This window comes from Centropristis striata, chromosome 20 (assembly GCF_030273125.1).
Source record: "Centropristis striata isolate RG_2023a ecotype Rhode Island chromosome 20, C.striata_1.0, whole genome shotgun sequence".
Lineage (NCBI taxonomy): Eukaryota > Metazoa > Chordata > Actinopteri > Perciformes > Serranidae > Centropristis > Centropristis striata.
Window position 1 is genome coordinate 8418494 of NC_081536.1, and position 23449 is coordinate 8441942.

Sequence of the window (23449 nt, forward strand, 5' to 3'; positions counted from 1 at the left end):
TCACACGGCCAACATTCACACTTGAATTCATTTAACTGCTGTTTAGAAAACAAAACACAGCCAGGTTTAGTGTAAAATAAGACATTTCAGTGGGTTATGGAGCTAATGTGTGTGCAGTGGCTGTGAACTTATTTTTCTGCTTTATGGGTTGAACTGCTAACCACAAAGACTGATAAAAGAGCGGCTGAGACCAATATAAGGTCCTGTGTTAACTTTAATTGGAGACCCAGCAACAATATCTGTTGATAAACCTCAGTTAAACAGGCATCATTAGCTCCGAATTGTCCTCATTATCCAATAGGTCAAAGCTTTTATGTTAGTGAACAAGCTTCCGTTTGGATTGCATCAAAATAAATGCATGCAATGTGTTAGTGAGCAATATGCTCTTTTAGGGGGGAGATAAATTAAAACAAGATATTGAAATGATAACATCTTTAATAAACTGAGTGCTGAGACTCAACATGTTGTTCCCCTTGTTAACAAATTTACTGCAGAAGTTTCCGTGTTGTTTCTTTTAACGGGATTTTAAAAAAACAACACCCAGAAAGCCTAATGAAAGAAAATGAAAAGCAACAGCTCTAAAAAGCTTGGTAATTAAATTGGACATTAATAAATGCATTAGCCTTATTTAGCTGCAACTTTGTGAGCAGTTCTGTTATGCTGATGTTCTCTAACTCATTAAAGCTAAATGTCACCTGGATCTTAGTTTCCAGGGATTGTGGAGAATGAATCAGCAATGCATTTAAAGATCAAGAACTTATAAGTCAAACTGAGGAGAGCGCCGGGTTTCTCCAGGAGCCCTGCTGCTTTTCACTCCAGCCATCTAATGTGGATGCACTTAAGTGAACAGGAAAGAGCAGTAGGGAAGCTCGGGTCAAATATAAAAATGTTGCACTTTTATAAAATCACAAGGAGACACTTGTCATAAGAAATGACAAGTGTCCTTTATATATGCAAATTAAAGACACAAAATGGAATGTGCATTCGTAAAATCATTGGTTTCAACATTGTAACTTGTCAGAAGATAACTGTACAAATACCCCAAATTTCTTAACACTAATAGCTGCAATTCAACTACATATTAGCTGTCAAATAATAGTGTGTTACAAACCTGCAGTTTAAACCTCAATAGTATACTTTACCCCTGAGAGCCAGCCGTTCTCTGGCTCTCTCTCACAGTGATGATATATTGTTGAAATACATGCCAACAGTTTGGGAAAGTTAACACATGAGAAGGTTAACAAGTTTATTGATTCCTCGTCAAAGGGAGATACTCTAATGCCTCCGTTAACACTTTTGTGTCGACGACTCTCTACATTTTTCTACCTGTGCTGAAAATTAGTCGGTTTTACAGTGATAGCCACGATACAATCAAACCACACAGCACAAACAAAGGGCAGCAGTAACACGACTCCTCATCCACTTACTCATCACCAGATGACTCTGATGTGGCACTGACACTTACTGTTAGCACGTCTTAGCATTTGTGTTTTCATGACATGCTGTGAGAAAAACAAATGCAAATTTCCAATACCTCCAGACGAACAATTGTTCTTTTCCTTCTCAAGTTTTAACACCTAAATCTGATTTTGGGCTTTCAGAGGAAAAAAACATGTCATAAATGCTTCGCTGTTGATACTGGGGTTACTTGATTTATATTAGTCGTCTTCCATTCAATTGTAGAGCAAATCTGAAGCAATTTTTATGTTGCAAAAAAGACATGAATTAGGTGTATTATCATCTATGGTTTGGCGCAAATCATCTAGGCTATAGGCAGTGTAGCTTCATTAGAAGTTGGCAGTACATGCTACGCTTTAGGCAAGGTAATCCGCCAGGAAAAGTAACTGGAAAAAACAAGTCATCTTGGTCATTTAATTAAGAGAAAGACATGGAGATAGGTGTTGGTGCTGGAACTACTTTTATTTGGGCATATTTTAATTGTTCTTTTATGTCAGTTTGTGGCAATGTTTCATGCTGTCCAGAGATGAAGACAAATTAATTCATCTCATCATCAAACAGCTGATCGTTCATGTGAGTTAAAGGTTTGCTATGCTCGAACTTATTCATTAAAAGACATTTCTGGATCTAGGTCCTAAAAACTTGCAATTAAGGAAGTTCTGTTGAATTTTACCATTTCCATACAGCTTCTCTAACGCAATATTTTAAAATGGGCACAAAAGTATGTTTGTAAAACCACGGCTGGTGACAATTCAACACTGAACTGCAAAGTCTGTGCTGGCTTTCAGACTCGCGGAATCAGTGAACAACCAAGGCCCAAATGGACCAGGAACATAATTTACTCTCCTATCTCAACGGTGCATTTTTGGCAGTCTGTGTATTTGTGTGCTGACAGAATAATAAAGCAAAGAGAAATACAGTGTGAACAGATATTTACACTTGCGAGTCCTCCATAGTCACCTATGAGTTGGAGCTCACATGTGTTTTGGTGCCCTTGATTTCAGTTTGTTTGGCAAGTCAATAGCAGGAATTAAATGCCATCAAGTTGGCAACACTGTATTCCACTTAGTATTTCTCAACTGTGACAAGTGGAAAACAAAAAAATAAGGAGGTTTTAATGGATCGTATCTGCCAAAGCTCCAGAATTTGCCAAAAAACATTCTGGGAATTCAAACAGTTTCTGCAGAATCATTAGTGCATCTTAAACACCGGATTAGTCCGTCGTAATGATTCCTATGAAAACATGGCTGATGCCCAGTTCTTAGCAGAGAAGCTACGTCAAATTAGTTGTCCAAGACAGTGAAAATCTCCAGTTTTCTCTCCATGTGTGGTTACTGTGTTAATATTATGTGTTTTGTTGCAGACTGGCAAACTCACAGCACTAATCAACAAATGACTCACTGTCTTAAGAGCTATTCAAATTAATTCTGGCAGCAGCCTCTGCCTGTGTGATTAACCTAACCACTCTGGGCAACTTCTTGGCCACTGTCACTAATCACTGGTGCCAAAAAAGTTGCCACAAACTTACAGTGATGAATGAGATGAAATTCAACACGGATCCCTGAGCATAAAGAATTCTACTGGTAGTTTTGCTGTCTTATGCGTTGCTGTTGTTGTTGTTGTTGATTGTTGACAATGCTGTGAAGAAGTACATTTACTCGATTATTTTCCCAAACAAATTTCAGATCGCATCTTCTCAACAAAACAGATAAGCTTGATTGCTTTTGCATTCAGCATCTTGCCTGTCAGTGCTGGCTTTGGGGTCCTCCAATGCTTGTGTGTGTGTGTTAGTGTTGCCGTAGCAACAGGCTGTAGTAAGTAAGTAAGTAAGACCCTGTATGCATTCACAATCAGGTGAATGGAGTTTAGCTATTGAACAGGGAAAAGTGAATGGGCCATCCCGACCGCTGTGTTCAATTTAGTTTGGCCCATTGGCTAAGAAACTACATGAAAGGTGAAGTTATCATGAGTTGATTTAATAACAATATATTTAACAGCATAAGATTCTTTTTTTTAAAGCAAGCCGAGCTGTGATGGTGGACTACAAACATTTCACAGGTGAGCTCCAGTGTAGTCATGATTTGCCAACTGATCGTGGTGATAGAAGCTGCTGGCTGGTGGTCTTATTACCATCTTATTTTCTATGCTGATTTGCCGGTTGAGAAAAGCAGAATATGGATATCAGACCATTAGGTGTTTAAAGGTGACATGCTTCTTTCAGATTCCTCTCCCTGCACACCACCTTTTTTCTATTACACGGGTGCCATTACATTCATTTCTCACCAAGGATAGCCTTCTGTTAACAATGAGGAACGGCCATCAAGTGCAGTAAGCATTTGTTGGAGTGTGACCCTTAGGTGCAGATTGTATGTGTATTTATTAATTCACAGATAAGGGTGGAGAGCACTGCGCCTTCCCACCAGGATTCATTATTTTCTGTTCCGAACTCCTGCTGGTTATGATAATGTATCATGAATTTCCATAACAAAATATCAAGGTAGGCAGGAAAATCACTTCAACACAGCATGCAATTTAAATGTGCCATTTCGCAACCAATCATTCAGCGATGAAGTGTGGATGGTTACGGATAGGCACAGGCATAGCAGCAGGTTTACTGCAGGGCAGGTAGAGGGTAAAGGACGACATGTCAGGATATTTTCAATGTCCCCGTTGTTTGATTGTCATCAGTCCCTCTGCTCTGTCCTCTTTATACCCTTCAATCTAATTAAAAAGGTGAATAGCTCAAAATATATGACTCACAACTCATTAAAACAGAGGATTTCTCTTATTTTTGGCTGGAAAAAACAGGATGATTTATCTAAATTATGCTTACCCTTATGAAAACCATTAATAAATATTATTCATAAACTCCATTAATAAATGGGATTCATTTAGCATCTTTGTCAAACTGCCTGAGCCTGGAAGAGAGGTGCTAACAATTCAAACGAGCTGATAGAGATGATTAAAATGACACCAAACACCAATTTTAGGCTTTCCTGTCACTGAACGCCACAGCTTCGCCACAAGATAGGAACTCACAAAACACCTCATACTGCAATATACAGGGAGATTTTCTCATTCGCTGTTAATTGCCTCATTTATTTCTGCGTGCAGGGAAAAAATAAAAGGAGCAGAGATTAGGCAAACTTGGCTAACAAAGTTTTAGAGCATGTCTGAGGCGAGCTGTCTGGATTGGAACAGACACCAACGTTAATGGAGAGAGGCTAAAGCGTCTGTAGACAGTCAATGCCACCCGTCCCTCTTGTCTCCAGGCTAAACGCCTCTTGTCACAGCTGACAACTTCTGCAATTGATTAAGTCAGTCTTGCTGACAGGAAGACACAAGGTCACAATTATGATGAATGCTCTGTTGATTCTTTTGATATTATGGAGACTTGGGGGTGAAAAAAACACTTTAATTTTCTTTTGTTGAGTTGCAATAATTAGATCGGTCAGTCAGCAAGCAGTAATACTGTTGTTCACAATATTCAAAAATTCATTTCTGTGAGATTCACTTGAATGAATCTCAAACACGCTGCTGAACATTGCAACAACTTTTTTTCCCACTGTCTGTAGCAAAAGGAATGAAAATTCAATTTCTGGGGCTGAATCAGTTTATTCATCGCACCATTCCACTGTGCATCTATCAGTTCACCAATCTATTAATGTAGCCTGTCAGATCTGAGCTTAGGTCCCTCTCACCTTCAGCATCTGAGCGCCTCAATATCTCCCATCTCTCCAGCTCTTCACGGCTCAATACTCTCTGCTCTAATATATATGACCGATCCTTTCAGAAGCCAATTCAGAAGCTAACCACCACATTCCGGACTTCTATCGGGCTCTGATAACGTGAGGTTTGACCATCTGTCAGCGATGTGACTGTTGGCTATAAACTTCACGCTCTGTCTTTTTATTCATCTGTTTCTCAGAGGAGAGATGCAGCCAGTGCCTGAGAGCCACAGGCGGAATCAGAGAGCAGAGAGAAATCAATTACTGCCTTTGCCTCTGCCTAAAACAAGCCGTGTCGGAGACCATCTACAAAAGGAGGACAAAAGGGGCCGGTGGCCCCTCAAACTCCCAAACCTCAGGAGACGGGGCGGAGAGCATCCTGTCACGAGCTCTGACACACAGCCATCACTGCCACCAGCACAAAATAGGCCCCTGTCACACCTCAAAATGGGATCCAGCCACTTCATGTGCAATCAGGCCTGCATCAGTGATTGATGGCCACAAAGTTGAATATGAGGGAAGACAGCAGAGAAGTAGCTAAGGCAAAAAGTGAAACCACTTTGAGGAGTAACCTTTCCAAAGCCCATTCAATTTATAATCTCCAATAGTACAATGGTGTATCAAAAATATGTGTGGTTGAAACAAGTAAGTTAACCCTCTGAACCCTACAACCCACTGTCAGGTTTGAAAGATGTGTTTTAAAAGACCAACAAGAAAAAACATGAAAAAATAATACCACTTATCATTGCCAGAAACTTAAAACAGAAAAGGTCCTTGAATGAATCATTTGTGATTACCAAATCCAAACCATTATTTTATCAGAATAACTTTATTCTTCAAGTCTCATTTAAAAAATGTTTTGCTAGATCTTTACTAGATCTTGTAAAAAACAAACATAAAATTATGCATTCTTCAGCATAGTTGCATAGCATGTGACATGAATTCAGGGGGAAATTTTAACTGCAGGCTGTTTGCATGGGACATAGAGGAGAGGACAAGAGAGGTTGTAAAAATGCAAATAGTTAATATGTATAACATGTGAAGTCCCCATTTCTTTCCTAATATTATATTGGTAACACTTGTTTTTCAAATAGATCAATCCCCCCACCCCCAATTGTGGTAGAAAATTGTGAATTAATTGTTTTCTTTAAATCAAGTAGCATTTTTTGTTGTTTTTCCTTTGTTTATTTTTTAGGACATTATCATTGTTGCACTGCACAAAAGACACGTTTGTGTTCTCTGTCTAAAGACTAAAAAACAAGGCACTGTGAGTAAAATGTGAAGTATGATGAAAAAAACACAATGAAAATGATCATGCTTGGGCGTGTATTGTGTATGACCCGTGTTTCTGACATGACCAATCATATGTTTAATAATTTAAACTATAATACATTTCCCTTGAGAAAGATTATCTTCCACAACTACAGCCTATTTCTCTTTCTGATGGCCAATCATCCAGTTTCATCTCGGTGCGAATGACACTAGACATGACTCCAGAGCAAAGACTGACATTTATCGGCAAGTAAATGATTTTTCATTTGCCATGAAATTTCTTATAAGTGGTTCTTGGTTTTGCATTATATAAACCTTGTGTTTATGTTATGCCTCTACAAGTCCTTGAACTGCAGGTGAGGCAGAGGAAATTAACTAAAAGCCATCAGCGAAAGAAAATAATTTCAAAACACCAATCTTTTTTTGCTGAAAAAAATCTCTCAAACTCATGAAATGACTTTGGGCTGTCACTTTTTTCCAAATCATATTCCCATGAGAGATAATGAATACAAAGTGAGTGAATGTGAAGCCAGAATGCAGGACTATTTAAATAATACAAAAAAAACCATATTGAAGTGAATACCCTTATTCCACAGGTACTAGCGAGTCCTGATTGCTCCAGACATTTTGAATGGTACCTAATTCCTGCAGCCACCTTCTACCTCTATAGAGCCAGAATGGGCTTTGAGGTGATGAGAGCTGAGCGGAGCCATCATCACTATGGTCCAGCCACTGAGATATGAACTCAATAACACACTGCTTTATTTTCTCTGGCCATTTGGTCCAAAACAGCTGGTGAGGCCAGAGACAAAACACAACATCTGGCAGGGGAGAGTGTGGCCCCTTCGTCACATCATGCATGCATGTGTGTGTCTGTCTGTTTTGGTATGTGTAGATGCAATAGAGTGGATGTGTGTGCATGGTGTCTGCACAGAGGAGACGTGTCACAAATCGCTGCTTCCATCCACGCGCCAGGGACAGTGTGCCCATCAGCTTGGCATGATTATGGCCGTGAGAGAGGCTCTGATTGTGGGATGCTAGAGCGTGAAGCCACTGGAGAGGAACAGAGAGGGACGTGGCTGGGCCAAAGAGGACCAATGGAAGAATGGATGGGAAGCCCAGCTGGCGGCTGCTTCTAATTGGGCTGAGCAGGTTTCCATGGCTGACCAGACCCATATGCAGCACGGATCTAAAGAGAGAGAGGGCCACAAGCAAAGTAGCGGGGCAGGCCAGGCTGTAGGGGCGGAGGGGGGGGGGTGTAAGGCGGGCAGGCGGGCGAGAGGCTGGTCACACTCCAGCAGTCACAGCCTCTTTGTGACAGGGGGCAGAGAGAGCCAGCTGTCATCCCCTGACAGGAACACACACACTCCTCCATGTGTACTGATAACACAGGCTCAGTGAACACACAAAAACAGAAGCATAACAAAAAAGCCACTTATGAAACAACTTCTTTAATCAAGGCATCCGGCACTCACTGTGGGAGGGAATGAATCGGCCAAAAAAACAGCGTGACAGACAGAAAGGGACCTGATGAGAAGAACCAGGGGGTATGGGTGTATTGAATTATTCCCGCCGGATATTTACTGCATGCCATTGGAAACAATTAGAAGTGATTAAAATGGAGGTGAACTGACAAGGGGAGTGTGGATTCCCCCGCCGCCACCCCAGCTACCCCCCGCTATGCCTGTTAGATGGGGGTGTTAGTGCATGTCGTGCTCAGGGGGCGAATCGATTCACTTCACACTCTCGGCAGCATTAATTAATGATCTGTTCTCTGTATTGTACAGTGACTGGCTGTCACGCTATACTTTCTTTCCCAACTTCACTCCATCCTTACTCGGCTGACTCTCCTGAGGCCTCTCCTTTCCTCGTACACTCCCTTTTCATTTTACAAAGACATAACACAACAACACGGATGCACTTAAACATAAACAACATAAACGCTGACACAAACAATAAATGTACCAATAAGGATTATAATATTAAAACAGAATATATGTTTGCATGGAACATAAATTCTTGGAGCGTCATTCATAGGCCTTTGTTTTTATTTATTCATTCCCTTTACAACCGAGCAGATGTCTGGAGGGCAGACCACAATCCTGTTTATAAGAAAAGAGAGAGGGGGAAGAGAAAGGTAGGAAGTCATAACTGATGTACACCCATGGCTCACTGCTGCCCCCTACTGTAGGAACAATAGTACTCAACAAATATTGCACTACAGAGATTTATCCTCAAAGTAGCTGAAATGCTGTCAGTAGGACAAAAAGTGTTGTTTTTGTAATATTTTCTTATAGCCTGAGGTCTCAAATTTAATTTCTCTGTGCTCAAATGTGACAACACTTTGTGTGTGTGTGTGTGTGTGTGTGTGTGTGTGTGTGTGTGTATGTGTATGTGTGTGCGTGTGTGCGTGTGTCTGTGTTTGTCTGTGTGTGTGTGTGCAAACTACGATGCAAATTCTCTGAATGTGTCACAGCACTCCTCCGACTTGTCATGTTTGTTCTATTAGTTTGACAAATTTAGGATTTTTAAAATATCAATAACCCCCTGAACAGTTTTACCTGTTACTCAAGGTTTGATTAAGTGAAACACATTTAGTACGTTATATTCATGCCCAATTCCACAGACATGTCGGTGTGGGCAGGGAGTTAGAGCGATTGGTGTGACTACAGGAGTCTCCAGGGGCTGAGGGAGACAGTAAACTAAGCCATGAGAAAAATCAGATCACCTTGAATTTGCATAAACAGCCTTCAAATGGCTGCGCAGAGGGTATAAGTGTTAGCCATCCAAGCCTGAATAACTCCCAGCCGCGGATTAGTATTGGGTTCACCCAGGTCATTTAACACTTAAGACAGTCTCCAGGGAGCCTATTCATGTTGGACAAATTGTTTTGCCTTTACGGCAGCTCGGCGCTGCACATGGGTGTTAGTGGAGTTCTGAGGAGTAATTTGTCGCCTGTAGTGAGGGACACTTTGCACCCTGTTCCTTCCGTACAGAAATAGGGGCCATATCAAAAATACTAAATGGCAACAGGAGCAACACCAGCGCCAATTACATGGAAATAGTCCCTGTCTAGGTTAAGGTCCCGAGGATGGGCTAAAGACATGAGGAATAATGAGCGAATACTTCTTCTTTCCTTCCTTCGCTTAATTCAGAACAGCCATCTCAGAGCGCTCGAATGAAATATGGAACACAGAACTTTGTTAACCAGCATGAAAATACAAAAACTTTGCCAAGGTGGACATAGATTGTCAAATTATGAAGAGAATCACAATGTTATCAAGAGACCCAGAGTGTGGGTGTGACCTAGAGAAAATTGCTTTTGTTGGCAAGAGTCAGATGAATCTGGCTTTGTGACACTGAAGAAGAGAGCACGAACAGACATTTCTACTGTATCTATTTCACTCATTGGATCATGTAGAAGGTTTACAGCCATTTACACTGATGCATTCACGACTGCTGCATTTTTATAGTCATTAATTACTCCCCAAAAGTAGTCGTGTAGTCAATTAATCACAGGAGATGTATTTTTTTACCCACCCCCAATTCATCATACTGGTATTTGATGGTGTTCCAAAGTGCAGTATGTGAGGGGAAATCATAGACTGGTTTGAAAAACAAGCAAACCCTAAAGCCATAACTAGACACTGCTGTAAGTGGTTGATTAACACTATGAAATATACAAACAATTTCTTTTCTGCCTACTTTCTAGAGCTGCAACTATTAGTCAACTAATCAATAAGTGGATCAACACAAAACAAATATGGCAGAAAATGCTGCTTTCAGCCTGTATAATATGGAGATTCCCTGCTTTTCTCTGTCTTATATTACATTAAACCTAATATCTGGGTTTTGGACGACCAAACGAGACATGAAAAGACATCACCGTGGACTTTTTTTTCACAATTACTGGGCCAACTGAACACTTGATTAACTGAGAAAATAATCTGCAGCTTAATTAATAATGAAAATCGTTAGTTGCAGCCCTACTACTTTGTTCACTCTGTTGGTGCTTTCTCCCACTAACGGTAAGTAGGAGTAGCTTTAGATGGTTATGCTTAGCACTTATACCGTTCTGCCTTTTGCTCTTGCTGCATGTCTGCTGCTTAAGCGTCCCACATTGCACAGTGTTAAAGTCACGCATGACAACTATGTCTTGTCAACTACAACTACCCACAGCACCCCAGCTCACACGGAGAGGACATCTGAGAGGACACAGAGGAGTTCATTGATCAAACATATCAAACATGTTATTCTACTTCTCTGCTTTTCAGTGACTCCCATAAGACGTCAAAGCATATTTTGGTCTTACTTTCATCAGGTGCACCAGCACTACTTCTGGTCCAAAGCTGTGATTATTATCTCTGCAGAAAAGCAATCGGAACAAAATGCATCCCCAACTGAATACAGTACGACTGTAAAATAGATTTGTTGCTTACTAATTATGCATTTCCCATGCAATTTATAACACAGCAATGCCTCCAGTAACACTTAACTTCTGGAGCTTGATTAATGGCACTATGCTGGAAGCCTAGAAATAGGAGGTGTGGAGAAGGAGCTCAACATCGGCAGCATCAGCAGTCTGGACCGGCTCCTTCTGTCACCGCTCTCGCCTGCTTCACATAAAAGTAAAATGCAGCAGGTTTGGAAAACAGCCTTGTCCTGTTTGTCAGAGAGCTTGTCGTAAATGTCGTTCTTGTCGAGGCCCAGAGGAGAAAGCTTTGGTGATAGCACTCATCACCACCATGGCACTTCATCTGCTGGTGCCAGCCAAACGTATTGCAAAGATTGTTTCAGAGAGTGCTAATTTGTAGCACTGCAAGGTGCTAAGCTTCAGTGAGTTGGATTTTTTTTCGGTCCTACTGCACAAATGATTGTGCTATATCAGCAGTGCTTTGATAGGGCTATTGATCAATAGCAATTATGAGTGATTAGTTTGGTTTGTGAACACTCACTCATAAGTCAGTTTATAAATCGGTTATGTCTTCTGCTTCAGTACAAAATTTCAAACTAATTCACCTGCTCAGCGATGGAGGACGGTGCTACAGTACAAGCAAACACTCTGCATCACAAGGCATCTTGTCAAGCTAAATGACAAACTACTATTATTACAGTAAATTGCGTTTGTGATACATTGCCTCTATTTCTTTTAGATCGCTAAGTAAGTAGCTTATTCATCTTTATTGTTGCATTATTTGTTTCAATTACTGGCCTCTGTAAGCCGTGGCAGAGATTCATCAGCGTTGTTGTGATTTTTTGGTTGTAGGTTGAATACTTATGACCTTTAGTAATAAACAATACTGTTGGAACATGCAGTTCAGGTACATACCTGAGCTCGCAGGGTCTGATTTAAATGACATGGGTTGCTTGTGGCTTTATGGCATAACTTCCTCTTCCCTGTTCCATCCCATATCGGTTATGGCTCTTGCTGCAACTGGTAACAATCGTGACCTCAAAATAAATGCATATTTTTGTATTATGTATTTTTGTTGCATTAGTCATATTAAGAAATTTCTGTGACAGTCGGAACTGGAACCAGACAATGCTGCACATGCACTGATGCGTTAGTCGCTTGTGCAAAGCCGTTGTTTTACAGACGAAGATGATGGACTGTGGGATGAAAGTTGGACCAACCCGTCAACATCACAAAAGAATGTGCACATTGATTCAACCCACAAAGAACTCATTGCTAAGTTGACTTATAACTGCAGAGAGTCTCAAGTACTCAAAATACAGTCCAACTAAAACTAAAAACATGTTTTTAGCTTTTTAGCTTCATTCTTAGTTAGTATTTGCATTTCAGCTAAATCGTTCTACCTCTTTTGCTCTCCACACAAACTGTTAACCTGCATTCATCAGTCAAATGTAATTGGCCAATACTACTCAGAAACAGAAACCAGAACACTTCCCATCCCAAAATCTTGTCCCGTTGTGACAGCTTTCATAACTATCAGATATTTATAGGTTTATGGATATCATCTATAAAACAACACTGCTGTGACTTCTTATTGACGCCCCCTCGTCATTAAATACACAGTTGGTTTAATTTTCGTGATTTTCGCTGAATTTATCACACCAGAACAGATGTGTGAATCAAATCACTCATGAATGATGTGAGGCATTCACACTTGCTGTTTCTCAGTGTTATTTTAGAAAGGGACCAGCTGAACATGGGGCACAAAAGCAGGAATAATACAGAGCATTCTCGGTTTGAAGCCACCACATATTGTGAGCCTGCTTAAGATTCACCTGGTCATACAGACAGCCCTGTGTTAACTCCATGCTACCACCCTCAGATGTAGAGTAACAATGGAAACTATGAGAAGTGAAGAAGCGAGTGAAAAGAGGACTACTCAGACTATTCTTATGGACAATTTACTAATCTAATTTAACGGTGCTCCACTGGCTTTAGCCCCGATTGAATCAGCATTAGCATAGCGATGGCACAATCATTTGCTTCATAATGAAGTGAGAAGTTGAAACCCAGCTGCTACTAAAATAGAAGTGTGCCAGAGTCTCTCTAAATGAACCATGCTGACATGAGGTGCATATACAAGTAGCAACACCATCTGACTATCAACCATACTGATCAAGTCCCTCGGCCCGTTTACAATGAGCTCACTTTTTCACTGAAACCCATAAATAACAGTCAGGGGCTCGAGGTTTCCTGGAGGGCACACAACCACAAAATGCTAACATATTTCAGATGGTACCAGCCACAAAAAAGGGCATCTTAGCAAAAGAAGTCACATACATTAACACCTCAAAAGTAAAGCATTATATGACCGTTGTAAACCAACATAACTCAGTGAACCAAAGCACTGTATGGTTCTTCTTTATAGAATATGCTGTCTTTAACTCCTTTACAAGTTTATTTTGTGGAATATGTGGAAAGCTTTTCAGTTAAGCAGGACTCATGAATATTTCAAGTTCCATCTCTTTCTCTAACTTTTATGAGAGTCTTAAGAAAATCATGTAAAAGCACATCCACTCAGAGCAGCTACTCTTCTGTGCTGCACAGTTCCTCCATCTCCTTTTATTACAACATAATTATAAATACTTCTCAGGTCTCAAAGGACTGCAGTGCCCTGGCAGCAGCACAAACATGAACTGGGCTGCGTTTTCAAGGTGTTCGCTTGTAAGAAGCACATTCAATTTATGAATAAAAGAGTTACAGAAGCAGCCACACAGGCAAGATGAAAGCCAATTAACAGTTAGTGTCGCTGAAACTAACTTTTTATGTCAGTTTTTAAAAGAAAATTAGGTAATTAACAGACCTGTACCCACAAGCAATGTAAAACAGTGATATGGTTGAATATCTTACTACACTTAGTCAAAGTTCTATAATTAAGGACATTTAATTCCTAAGTCTTTCTTATCCTGTTGATGAGTTTCATAACTTCCTCTTAAGATCCTTTGTATTACACATTTTTTGATCTTCCACAATTTATATTAACCACGATAGCCAATCATTTATGAGTTGGAGTGCCACAATTTCACTTTTAATCTAAAATTGATCAACACTAGTTTCCAATTTTACATTCAAACTCAAAAGCAGACAGTTGTCAGGACATTAAACCAATGATTTTTTGATCTTTACAAATCAAGACTGAGAACGGCAAAAACAATGTTTAATTCTGAAATTGAACTGGAGAATAGTGACACCCTTTGTATTAGTGGACTTTTTTTTCAACCAATCAGCAGCTCCCCTGTATAATCATCTCTGGCTTACCCACATAGAGGCACCAACACCCAATCACATCCACCAGCATCGAGACTCCATCCACAGCCAGTGCAGTGATGGCCAAGCTTGGGCATTCATGCGGTGGACAGATTAAGGATTTTTTTCTCTATAATCGGTCTGCTGCATAACTCACACAATATTGCTCCTATATACAACAATAGACAGCCTCCAAAATCCATTTCACAAAAATAAGTAAATATAAAGTATTTGTAAAAATAGAGCAATGCTGTCATTGTCATTAAAGGAGGTCCTTACCAATTTAGGATATTGTACACAACTTTACAAAATGTATAACTTAGGTCTTTTATTGTAGAAGTTTTGCATATTGCAATCTTAAATGTTATCATTAAAACATCCAGGGAGGACTGGAGCTAATCTGATGATTAAAGGTTTAAACTGACTGACACATTTTTAAGTCATTCTTAACTTCTAGGACAGCAAAATCTCAAATATTCATTTCTTGTGTATATATACTGGTATTGTCATAGGACTGCATTGACAGAAAGGCAGGCTCTTATGGAAGTGCCGGGTACAGTCACAATCAACAGATGGTGAGCAGTGCCTCTTCCCCCCCCCAGGGCAACAGTAAAATTGAGCCTGTGAAATCTGTCACAATCCATGGTGGTAAATGTCTCGCAGTTCCTGCAAATGCTAATGAAGCTCATGTGAGGTCCAAAACTGAGCAGGGGTGGGCAGAGAGAGAGACGGAGTCCAATTTAAAAATGACACTGTGTGACAAACCCATCCTTCTAGAAGCCAGAGAGTATTCTCTGGCCAGTGGACAGACACTCACAAATGAGCGCCGCTCAAAGATGCCAGTGACATTCAGGTCGCCATTGTGTTCGTCTCCTTCGAGACTCATCCCCAACACGTTCCGTCAGAGGCCTGGATAAAACCTGTGATTGCTGGCAAACACTCGCCTTCATTAGATGGGAGTTTAGCAATGAAGTTAATTACGTTCTGCTGCTTTTGAGTGAAATGAATATAAAACAGTGGGGATGCAGATACTGGATATTTAAAAAGACCTCCTCTCAGCTGGAATTGAACTTGAAAAAGTGTCCTTGACATAAAGCCTTCAAAAAGAGAGTACTGGTGTGACTTTGGTTTTTATCTACTAATGAACATATCCAGAAGCCCTACTGCTTCACATCACACAACGGACTCTCTAATGATTAGCACCAATGTTTCAGCCATGACTTCAAAAGTTTCACAACTACACAGAAAAGTTGGTTTCATAAAAACAATGCATACAAAAACTAAATTGAGATTGGTAACTGTGCAACACTCAAAATATGCAAGACACATGCTCAGGTACCTAGTGTTTACTTGCACAAATTACAACCCCATGGGTTGGAGCAGATAATCTTTTTATTAAAATTTTATGTAGCGTGATAAGCAGAGAACCATTAGTACGGTATATAAGCTTAAATTGGTAATTGGTGCAGCTGAGTGTAGCAGCATCATAGAGCTAAGAGCAGGAGCTCAGCAGTTTATATGTAAGTGAGGTACATAGACAAAATGTGTATTATGAGTCAAAAAGCCATAATGACTTCACCATGTATTGATTATGTGACTTTGCAGGACAACAATGTTTAAATCTCTTAAACTAACAAACAATATTATCCTTGTATCATAGCCTCTGAAACCTGCAACAACCTTTATAGTATGTCACAAAGCCCATAACACTCAATATAATGCATATATCCAACCACTACATAGACAGCATCATAATGCAACCAAATGAAAGTGAGCTCAGCAACTATAAGAACATGCAGTAGACTAATTCACAATTAATATACCATTATGAATATTGCACATAGCTAGCAAGCAGCAGGACTCATGAGAAGAAACTAACAGCATTGTCTAATAATGGGGCTCTGGCTGGGCCATTCAAGAATGGTCAGAGAGTTGTTCCGAAGCCACTCCTTGGTTGTTTGAAAAAGGAACTTAAATGATTTTAGCAAAGAAAGTCACAGAGCAAACCTTCTCTCTCATAGCAGAAGGTGTTAAAGCACCAGAGAAGCTCGTTAACACTGTGAAAAACACTGAAATATGTAGCTACAAGTACCTCAAGCTAGCTCTTAACAGCCATTGTTTTAACACACCAGCACCACAGAGCCAAGAATAAACATGTTAGGACAAACTGCAAGTACTTAGCTCGTTGAAGTGAGCCAGTGGTCCCCTGGCATCTCACTGGAGAAAGAAATGACAGCTGTGGTCACAGATTCCGAAGTGTCTCCTTCCAAAGTGCATTTTTTGGCCTACAGGTGAGTTGACACCTTTAGCAGCTGCTGGGCAGATATCAAAAAACACCAATCTGTACTCTAAAATGCCTCCTGCATGGATGGGTCGTTGGCACTACTGCATGCTAATAGTAGCAGGAGGTTTCTGCAGTTTTACAGTCGAGGCTTACAAATACACCGCCTGATTACGAAGGGTGCATAAGATATGTTGCAGCTTGTCATGTGAGTGTGGTAGTGCACATGAATGTATGGCTGCACTTTATTCATGAGGTTACCACTGTACCTAGTCAAAAACTACAAAATGTACAAATAGTGTCTGTTTTGGAATCTAGCCAGATAGAAATTTGACACAATCGGGATACTGAGAAATGTTATAAAAACCCAAATGTAATGATTTGCAAATAATTTCTGACCTATATTCAATTAAAAACATTACAAAGCATATATTCAATTTTCAAACTGATAAACTTTTGTTTTGTTTTTATTAGTAGTAGTAGTAGTAGTAGTATTTAGGCCTACACAGCCTCCCAACTCTTTTGGAATTGGGGTTGTACATATAACACTGTGTGCAACAACAAAAAAGATATATACATATTACTGAAAAAATGTAGTACATCAGTATTGAGCTGTTGTTGGTTTTCAAACTAAAACATTGCATTTTAAATTTCGGCAAATTAGGCACTTGTACTTAAGTATTTTTTGTCCAAGGTACAAGGCACAAATTGCCTTTATCTACACAGGAGTTTGTCTTTGTAATATAGGGCAAAGTCACCACCAGCATTATAAATGTTATTTGCTGATCTGCTGGCCTCTTTTCCAAAAGCCACTACCAGGTTTAATTGGGAAGTCAGTTTCTTTGAAAAATTAGTTCTTGGCTTAACAAGATGGGTTTTCTTTTTATTCCAGAGTGAAGCCTAATTTGTAACCAGAAACAGCCCCACCAAGAAACTACAGAATACAGGGTGTTTTTATGTTTACCAGTCCAAAACTGATTTTATTATAAAACTATATTTATCAGGACCAATTTACAGCTAAGCAGTAGGTTGTGCGTTAGCCTTAAAAAACCTTGAAAGAGAACAAAAAAAGTAAATCATTGAATTTTTGTGGATGCTATTGGCAGGCACAATGATCCGGATTGACGTTAAAGATATTTACCCCATCAACAGCTAAGCAATGAGAGAAGTGACTGGGTCACGTTCAGATGCTTCCAAAGGAGGAGGTAAACAAATTATCCTGTTATGTGCTGTCAATGATGGTGCGTATTAGGGCCGGAGAACCCAGTGGGAAATCATAGAGTAATGATTAGAGATTCAGAGCCTGCCAGTGGGTATGTGTATCTGTTGTCTGAGAAGGAACACTTTCCCTTAACCAGGCTGTGCCCGACAAGAACTCCTGTCTACTTCAGACACAAACCAGCCAGTGAACTCACGGGATAGAAGATCTGCAGCAGTTTCCCCATTTAAACAGAAAAATAAATTCCTGAACTTTAATTTTTAACAGTTGTCGTTGAGAAATAATTCACTGGTAGCATTGAAGATTACTCACAATCCTTTGATTTAAATTCCCAAATAATAGTTTCACAAAACAGCACACTGAAGGCATCACATATGGTAGAGGGGAGGCGGAAAGGTTAGCAAGACGTTAGCCAACTGCATCAAGAATGAACAAAGTCACCAGCCCACATTCACACCCTCTTGTGGCCATAAGAAGAATAGTTCTACATCTGACCACGTACTTAATACTTATACAGGTGCATCTCAATAAATTAGAATATCAAGGAAAAGTAAATTTCCAGTAGTTCAAGTCAAATAGCCCCATCCAAGTATTGAGTGCATATAGATGGACATACTTTTCAGGGACCAACATTCACATATTAAACATACTTGATATGTAACATAACATAAAATTGGTCCTTTGTAATATTCACATTTTTTGAGACACTGAATTTTAAGTCTTCATTAAATGTAAGCCATATTCATTATAATTGGAAGAAATTAAATAAATTAAGACATGAAATGTTTCATTGTGTGTGTAATGAATCTACAGTTCATTTTAATTCCTGGTACAACTAAAAGGTACATTTGTTTGGACAGATATAACAAAAATACCTTTCCATGGCTGTATATAATGTGTTATTTCCACTTTTAGAATTTAATTACTGACATAAACTTTTCTGCAATATTCTATATTCTGTTTCACAAAAATAATGATGTGCTTAAATTGGCTACTGTTAGGTTGAGGTTTGGGATGTGTTGATTACCTGCTAGCAGTTGGGCTGCTAGTTTTAAAAACGCTCCCATTTGTTATTTATTTTGAGCAAGGAACATGCGACGTGTGGTCGTAGGGGTTGAAAGACTTGTTAAATGTTTTATGACACTTGATGCAGGGTTCTTCCTGTTATTATTAATCTTGGGTGCAGCACTCAACCTGCTTTGGGCAACACCTAAGCTGAATCAATGTGTTGAGCATCAAAACTAACTTAATGGATATGTCCAGATCTAACAGTTGTTGTTTAGCCCCCAGTAGCCTTCTTTCACTAAAGTTTTGACTTTAAGCTTTTGGAGTGTTGTGTATTTATTATCTGTTCTCATTTTTTTCTCACTTTTGTACACAGATAGGCAACAATAATGGCACAAAATGATGTGAAAATGCATATTTTTTTAAAGATCAAAGTTTTCTTGGAGGAGGACCCCTAGAGGCCCCATCAACTATCACTCAACTTACAACTCAAACTTAGAGGGCTCAGTTGGTGGTCCGAAAGTGTTTTCCGGTTTCAAAAGGCCAACACAATTTATGATCTTACCTGCAGAAGGACATTCTCTCATTTTGCAGTTTTTATTAAACTGGACTCATTTCAATGTTACGATTCGTCAGCTTTTTGCGTGTTATTCACAGGAAGGTGTGATACACAGGAGATGGTTTGAATGCTAATAAGGGTCTCAAGCAAAAAGGAGAAAAACTACCCTCTCACATCTACAAGCTTTTATTCTGCCTCGAACTTTACTGCTATGAGGTGTGATGTGTTTCTTCGTTCAAGGCCAAATCTCCATCCCTCACGCTGCAGCAGACAAGAGCACTGATTGCACTATATTGCCCCTGTAATTTTCCATGCTGGATGGGGTCACTCAGTCAAGACAAGGAGCAAACAGTCTTTAGCTGAGACTAACTCTCGAGATGTGAATCAGACTCAACTTCTTCTCAGAGATGCAGCATGACCTACCTATTCAACATTGAAAGCAGTCCTCATACAATGAACCAGTCTTGTCCTGGAGTGAGACAGTGTTGACTGGCAGGAATAAACCAATGAGCAATTGTGCAGGTTGTAAATGTGCAGAGGAGTTTCACCTTGACCTCAGATAATGAGAGTGTATCTTTTCAGTGGCCAAGTTCGATGCTAGCAGTGGAATACAGATTCATGCAAAGTCCTTGACAGTGAGAAAGAGGCTGAAGAAAAAAAAAAAGAGGAGCCTTTGAGGAGGGTAGAAAGGAAAAGAAAGCCTGACAGATATGATAGGAAAACAAAATATAAGACATTAGAGAAAGCAGTGAAATGCATCAGACTGAATTCTTTGTTTTCCCAAGTTAAAAGCTCAACTATCAGAGCTTATCTGCATTCTAAGTGGTAAACAAAACTCAGGAGCAGCAGTGGGTTTACCTTCCTTTTATTTTTACAAACATATTCATCTATTTTTATATAAAACATCTGGAATTTATAACAACATGACATACATATATATAACAAATCATGACAGTGAGCTAATTTGGTTGGATCTGTAATAAAATACTTTAAAAATATAACAATGCCCATGACACAAATGAAACAGATACAAACATGTTTTTAATCCTCATTGTTGAACCCCTAATTATTTAAAACATCCCACATTAAACTGACAACCTCTTTGACAAAAATAATAATGGGGGGCTAATGGTTAAAGAACAATAGCAATGCAAGAACAAAGACATTCAAGGGTTTTAAAGATAAAAGTGCTAAAGTCATGCATTATTAAAATGTCAAAAAATTCTAGAAAAACAAATCAATGCAGAAACTTCAAAACAGGTCATAGTTTTCACTGTCATTTACCAGTGAAGCTGTCCTTTGCATCGTCTGGCTGGGATGCACTTTTGCTCCCTGTGAGTGAGAGTTTTCAAGCTGGGCTGTTCATTACAGGCTGTTCAGTCCTTGATCAGACATTTGACAAGTGATTAATCAGGCAGGCGGCCTCAGAGGAGCAACTGAAAGTTAATTTCCACACTTCTGCATGCGGAGATGAATTTGAAGCTTGTGCAGGCGGGGTAGCTGCCTTAGTCACGCTTTCAGGGTGACCCCTGCCCCTCACATTTGCTAGGATTACATCCAGGCTGACAGCCCTACGCTTGTCTTCATCATGCACCAGCACGCATCGCACATTGGAGCGCTGACGGAGAGTTAAAATGCTGAATTGGGGATGGCAGGGTGCTACGGTGACAGAGCGTGGAGGCGGGTGAAAGACAGCATCCTCCTGCACCAGGCCAAGGTGGGTATCAGTGAGTAAGAGCTGGGCCAGAGACTCAGTGTGGGTACTGGGGCTGAGCAACACCCTTACCCCTGTGTACAGTAGAATCTGCACCTCACCCAGAGTTACTGTTTCTTGATCCATGTTACAATGAAGAAGGTAAACAAGATCAGCAAGACTTTTCTGAAACTGGCAGCAAACTCTTAAACCAGCATCTAGCAGCAGGTCAGGTACACAGGCCTGCCAGTGTAAAGACATGTCCATCAAGTCTCCGTGGAGCAGTGGGTGCTGAGAGACCCGGTTGTCCTCCCGGCAGATGATACCAAGTAATGCCCAGCACAGCTCTTTGGTGAGCTGCTGACTGTGGGTGTAGACACCCAGGATGCTCTCCTCTGTAGTGCCCATCAGACGCAGACTGTGGCCTGCTAAGCCTATCTGCACCTCTTTCAGCTGCAACAAGGGGAGATAATGGAACAAAACCAGCAGCCCGGAGTCAGAGGTCAGGGTGTAGAGGCCGGTCTCCGCCAGGATCAGCAGTGCAGGACGGGGCTCAGGTTGGCTGCATTTAGCAACATTCAGCCAATAGAGAGCTAGAATCTTCTGGGAGGGGAGCACTGAGGTGGAGATGATGGACTGTAAAGTGTCCATCATGTCTGGCAATGGTAAAGCTTGCAGGTTCAAAAAGGAATCAGGAAATTCTACCAACGTTTGACCAAAGATTTGGACATTGTTATTGATCTGCACTGTCCTCAGGGTCTCTGATGCCTCAAATTGGTCTTCATGTGTAACCTCCTCACTGATGTGTTTTACTTGTGACACCTCTATAATCAGTTTGTCTCCATGTTTTACACGAGTATCAGCCTTGACTGGCTCTTGTGGTAACTGAAGATCCCTGATACTCTTATTCTTCGCCCTGGTATCTTCTGAGATTAGAAGTCCATCTTCTGGAAAATTTCCTACCTCGCTAAAGGTTTGTGTGGCATCAGGATTAATGCAGCCCTGAATCATCTGAGCTGCCTGCTCAGGCTGAAGGCTTTGAGTTATCTCCATCTGGATGTGCTGTATAAGAGGTAGATCTTTCACCACGGAAAAAATGTGACTATCCTTCAACAGAGAGAAGACAAAGCTCCCTTTAACCATAGAGAAGACCTCGCTGTCCCTCACTACTGAAAGAACATTACTTTCCCTGACCAGAGAGACAACGTGACTGGACCAGCGGGCCCCAACAGGCTGTAGTCCTTCTGCCCTGACTTGCTGCAGTACAGTGGGAGAGCTCCGAAGGATTCGCCCTGCATCCTGAACAATGCAAGAAAATCTGCTGACCCAAGAGCCAAGCCCCGAGCGTTGAACTGTGGCTGCTGCAGTCTCTGTCACACACACTCCTGGGATCTCCTCCAAACCTCCAGATTCATCCATCTCTCCACAGCCAAACTGGCCCTTAAAGGTAGTTTCCTCAGGTGGACGGCAGGCTGCCTGACTGCTGAGAGGCCTTTTGTCGAGCTGAGAATGAGTGCTGGTCTGTGAGAGGACAGACGTGGAGATAGTTCCTCTGCTGCTCTGCAGGTGGGACATGCAGCCTAATGAGCTCCCACCAGAGCCAGGTCTCTCCTTGTAGCAGTCAGCCCAGACGCCTTTGATCTCGTTAGCATTCCCCTCTGGCTTCATGCCACATCCATCACCCGGGCCCAGGACACTTGTCTGCTGGAGGCTGGCATCCCCTGACCAAACCTCCTCTTCTTTAAAACTCGCATCTCCAGACCCACTCTGAGCTTTCCTCCACGGCCACTCAGACATGAGTCCTGGCCCTGATTTATGACACGAGTCCCTGTCCTGCTCCTGGCCATCCCTGGTGCTTATCCCACCCTGTAGTGTGTCTCCATCAAAACCAGAGTGAGGGACAGGATACTTTCCAGGTATGGCCTAGTTTATATCATGTAAGTGGGTGAGAAAGGAGAAACAATGAGGAAATAAAACTTTTTTACAGAGCAATTCAAAAATCCAGCTTGTTTTATAGCATTTACTGCAAAATGTGTCATTGCTGGGAGGGAACTAAAATAACTATTTCAGCCAGCTCCCTTTAAAGCATATCTTTATTCATGTATTCAATATATTTGAATACATAAATACATGCACAGTAAAAACAGAGTGAAGAATAACAAGGTACATGTATAAAGAGGAACACTTCAAAAGTGCTCTCATTGCAATATGCTTTCACAAAATGAGTGTCATTTAAACCCTATTACACTTTCCTGTAGGGGTTTCAAAGAAAATATGTGCATAATAAACAAACACAAGAAGCCAAGGGAAAAAGTATTTCATGCCTCATAAAAATCTGTATTGGGCTTGGCTGGAGAGGGGGGTAGGTATTGACATTTGCTCTGTTTTGCAAAGACAAAAGGGACTCGCACTTCAGCTGCACAGTGGCAACTCAGTGGCTCGATAAACAAAAACTGCACAACAAAGTCACTTTTTGAACACTGTTGTGGCTTTATTCAATTTGTTAAAAAACTA

At 40.6% G+C, this 23449-nt stretch overlaps 1 protein-coding gene across 1 annotated transcript in view; it reads right to left on the minus strand.

Annotated features, from left to right (window-relative positions):
- Nucleotides 1-20093: 20093 nt before the first annotated feature.
- Nucleotides 20094-23449, minus strand: part of kif16bb (kinesin family member 16Bb) — a 29349-nt gene continuing 25993 nt past the window's right edge. Inside the window, exon 20 of the mRNA XM_059323904.1 lies at nt 20094-22858. Within this exon, the coding sequence (XP_059179887.1) occupies nt 20630-22858 (2229 nt within the window). The 3' untranslated portion in view covers nt 20094-20629. The remainder of the gene's footprint in view (nt 22859-23449) is intronic.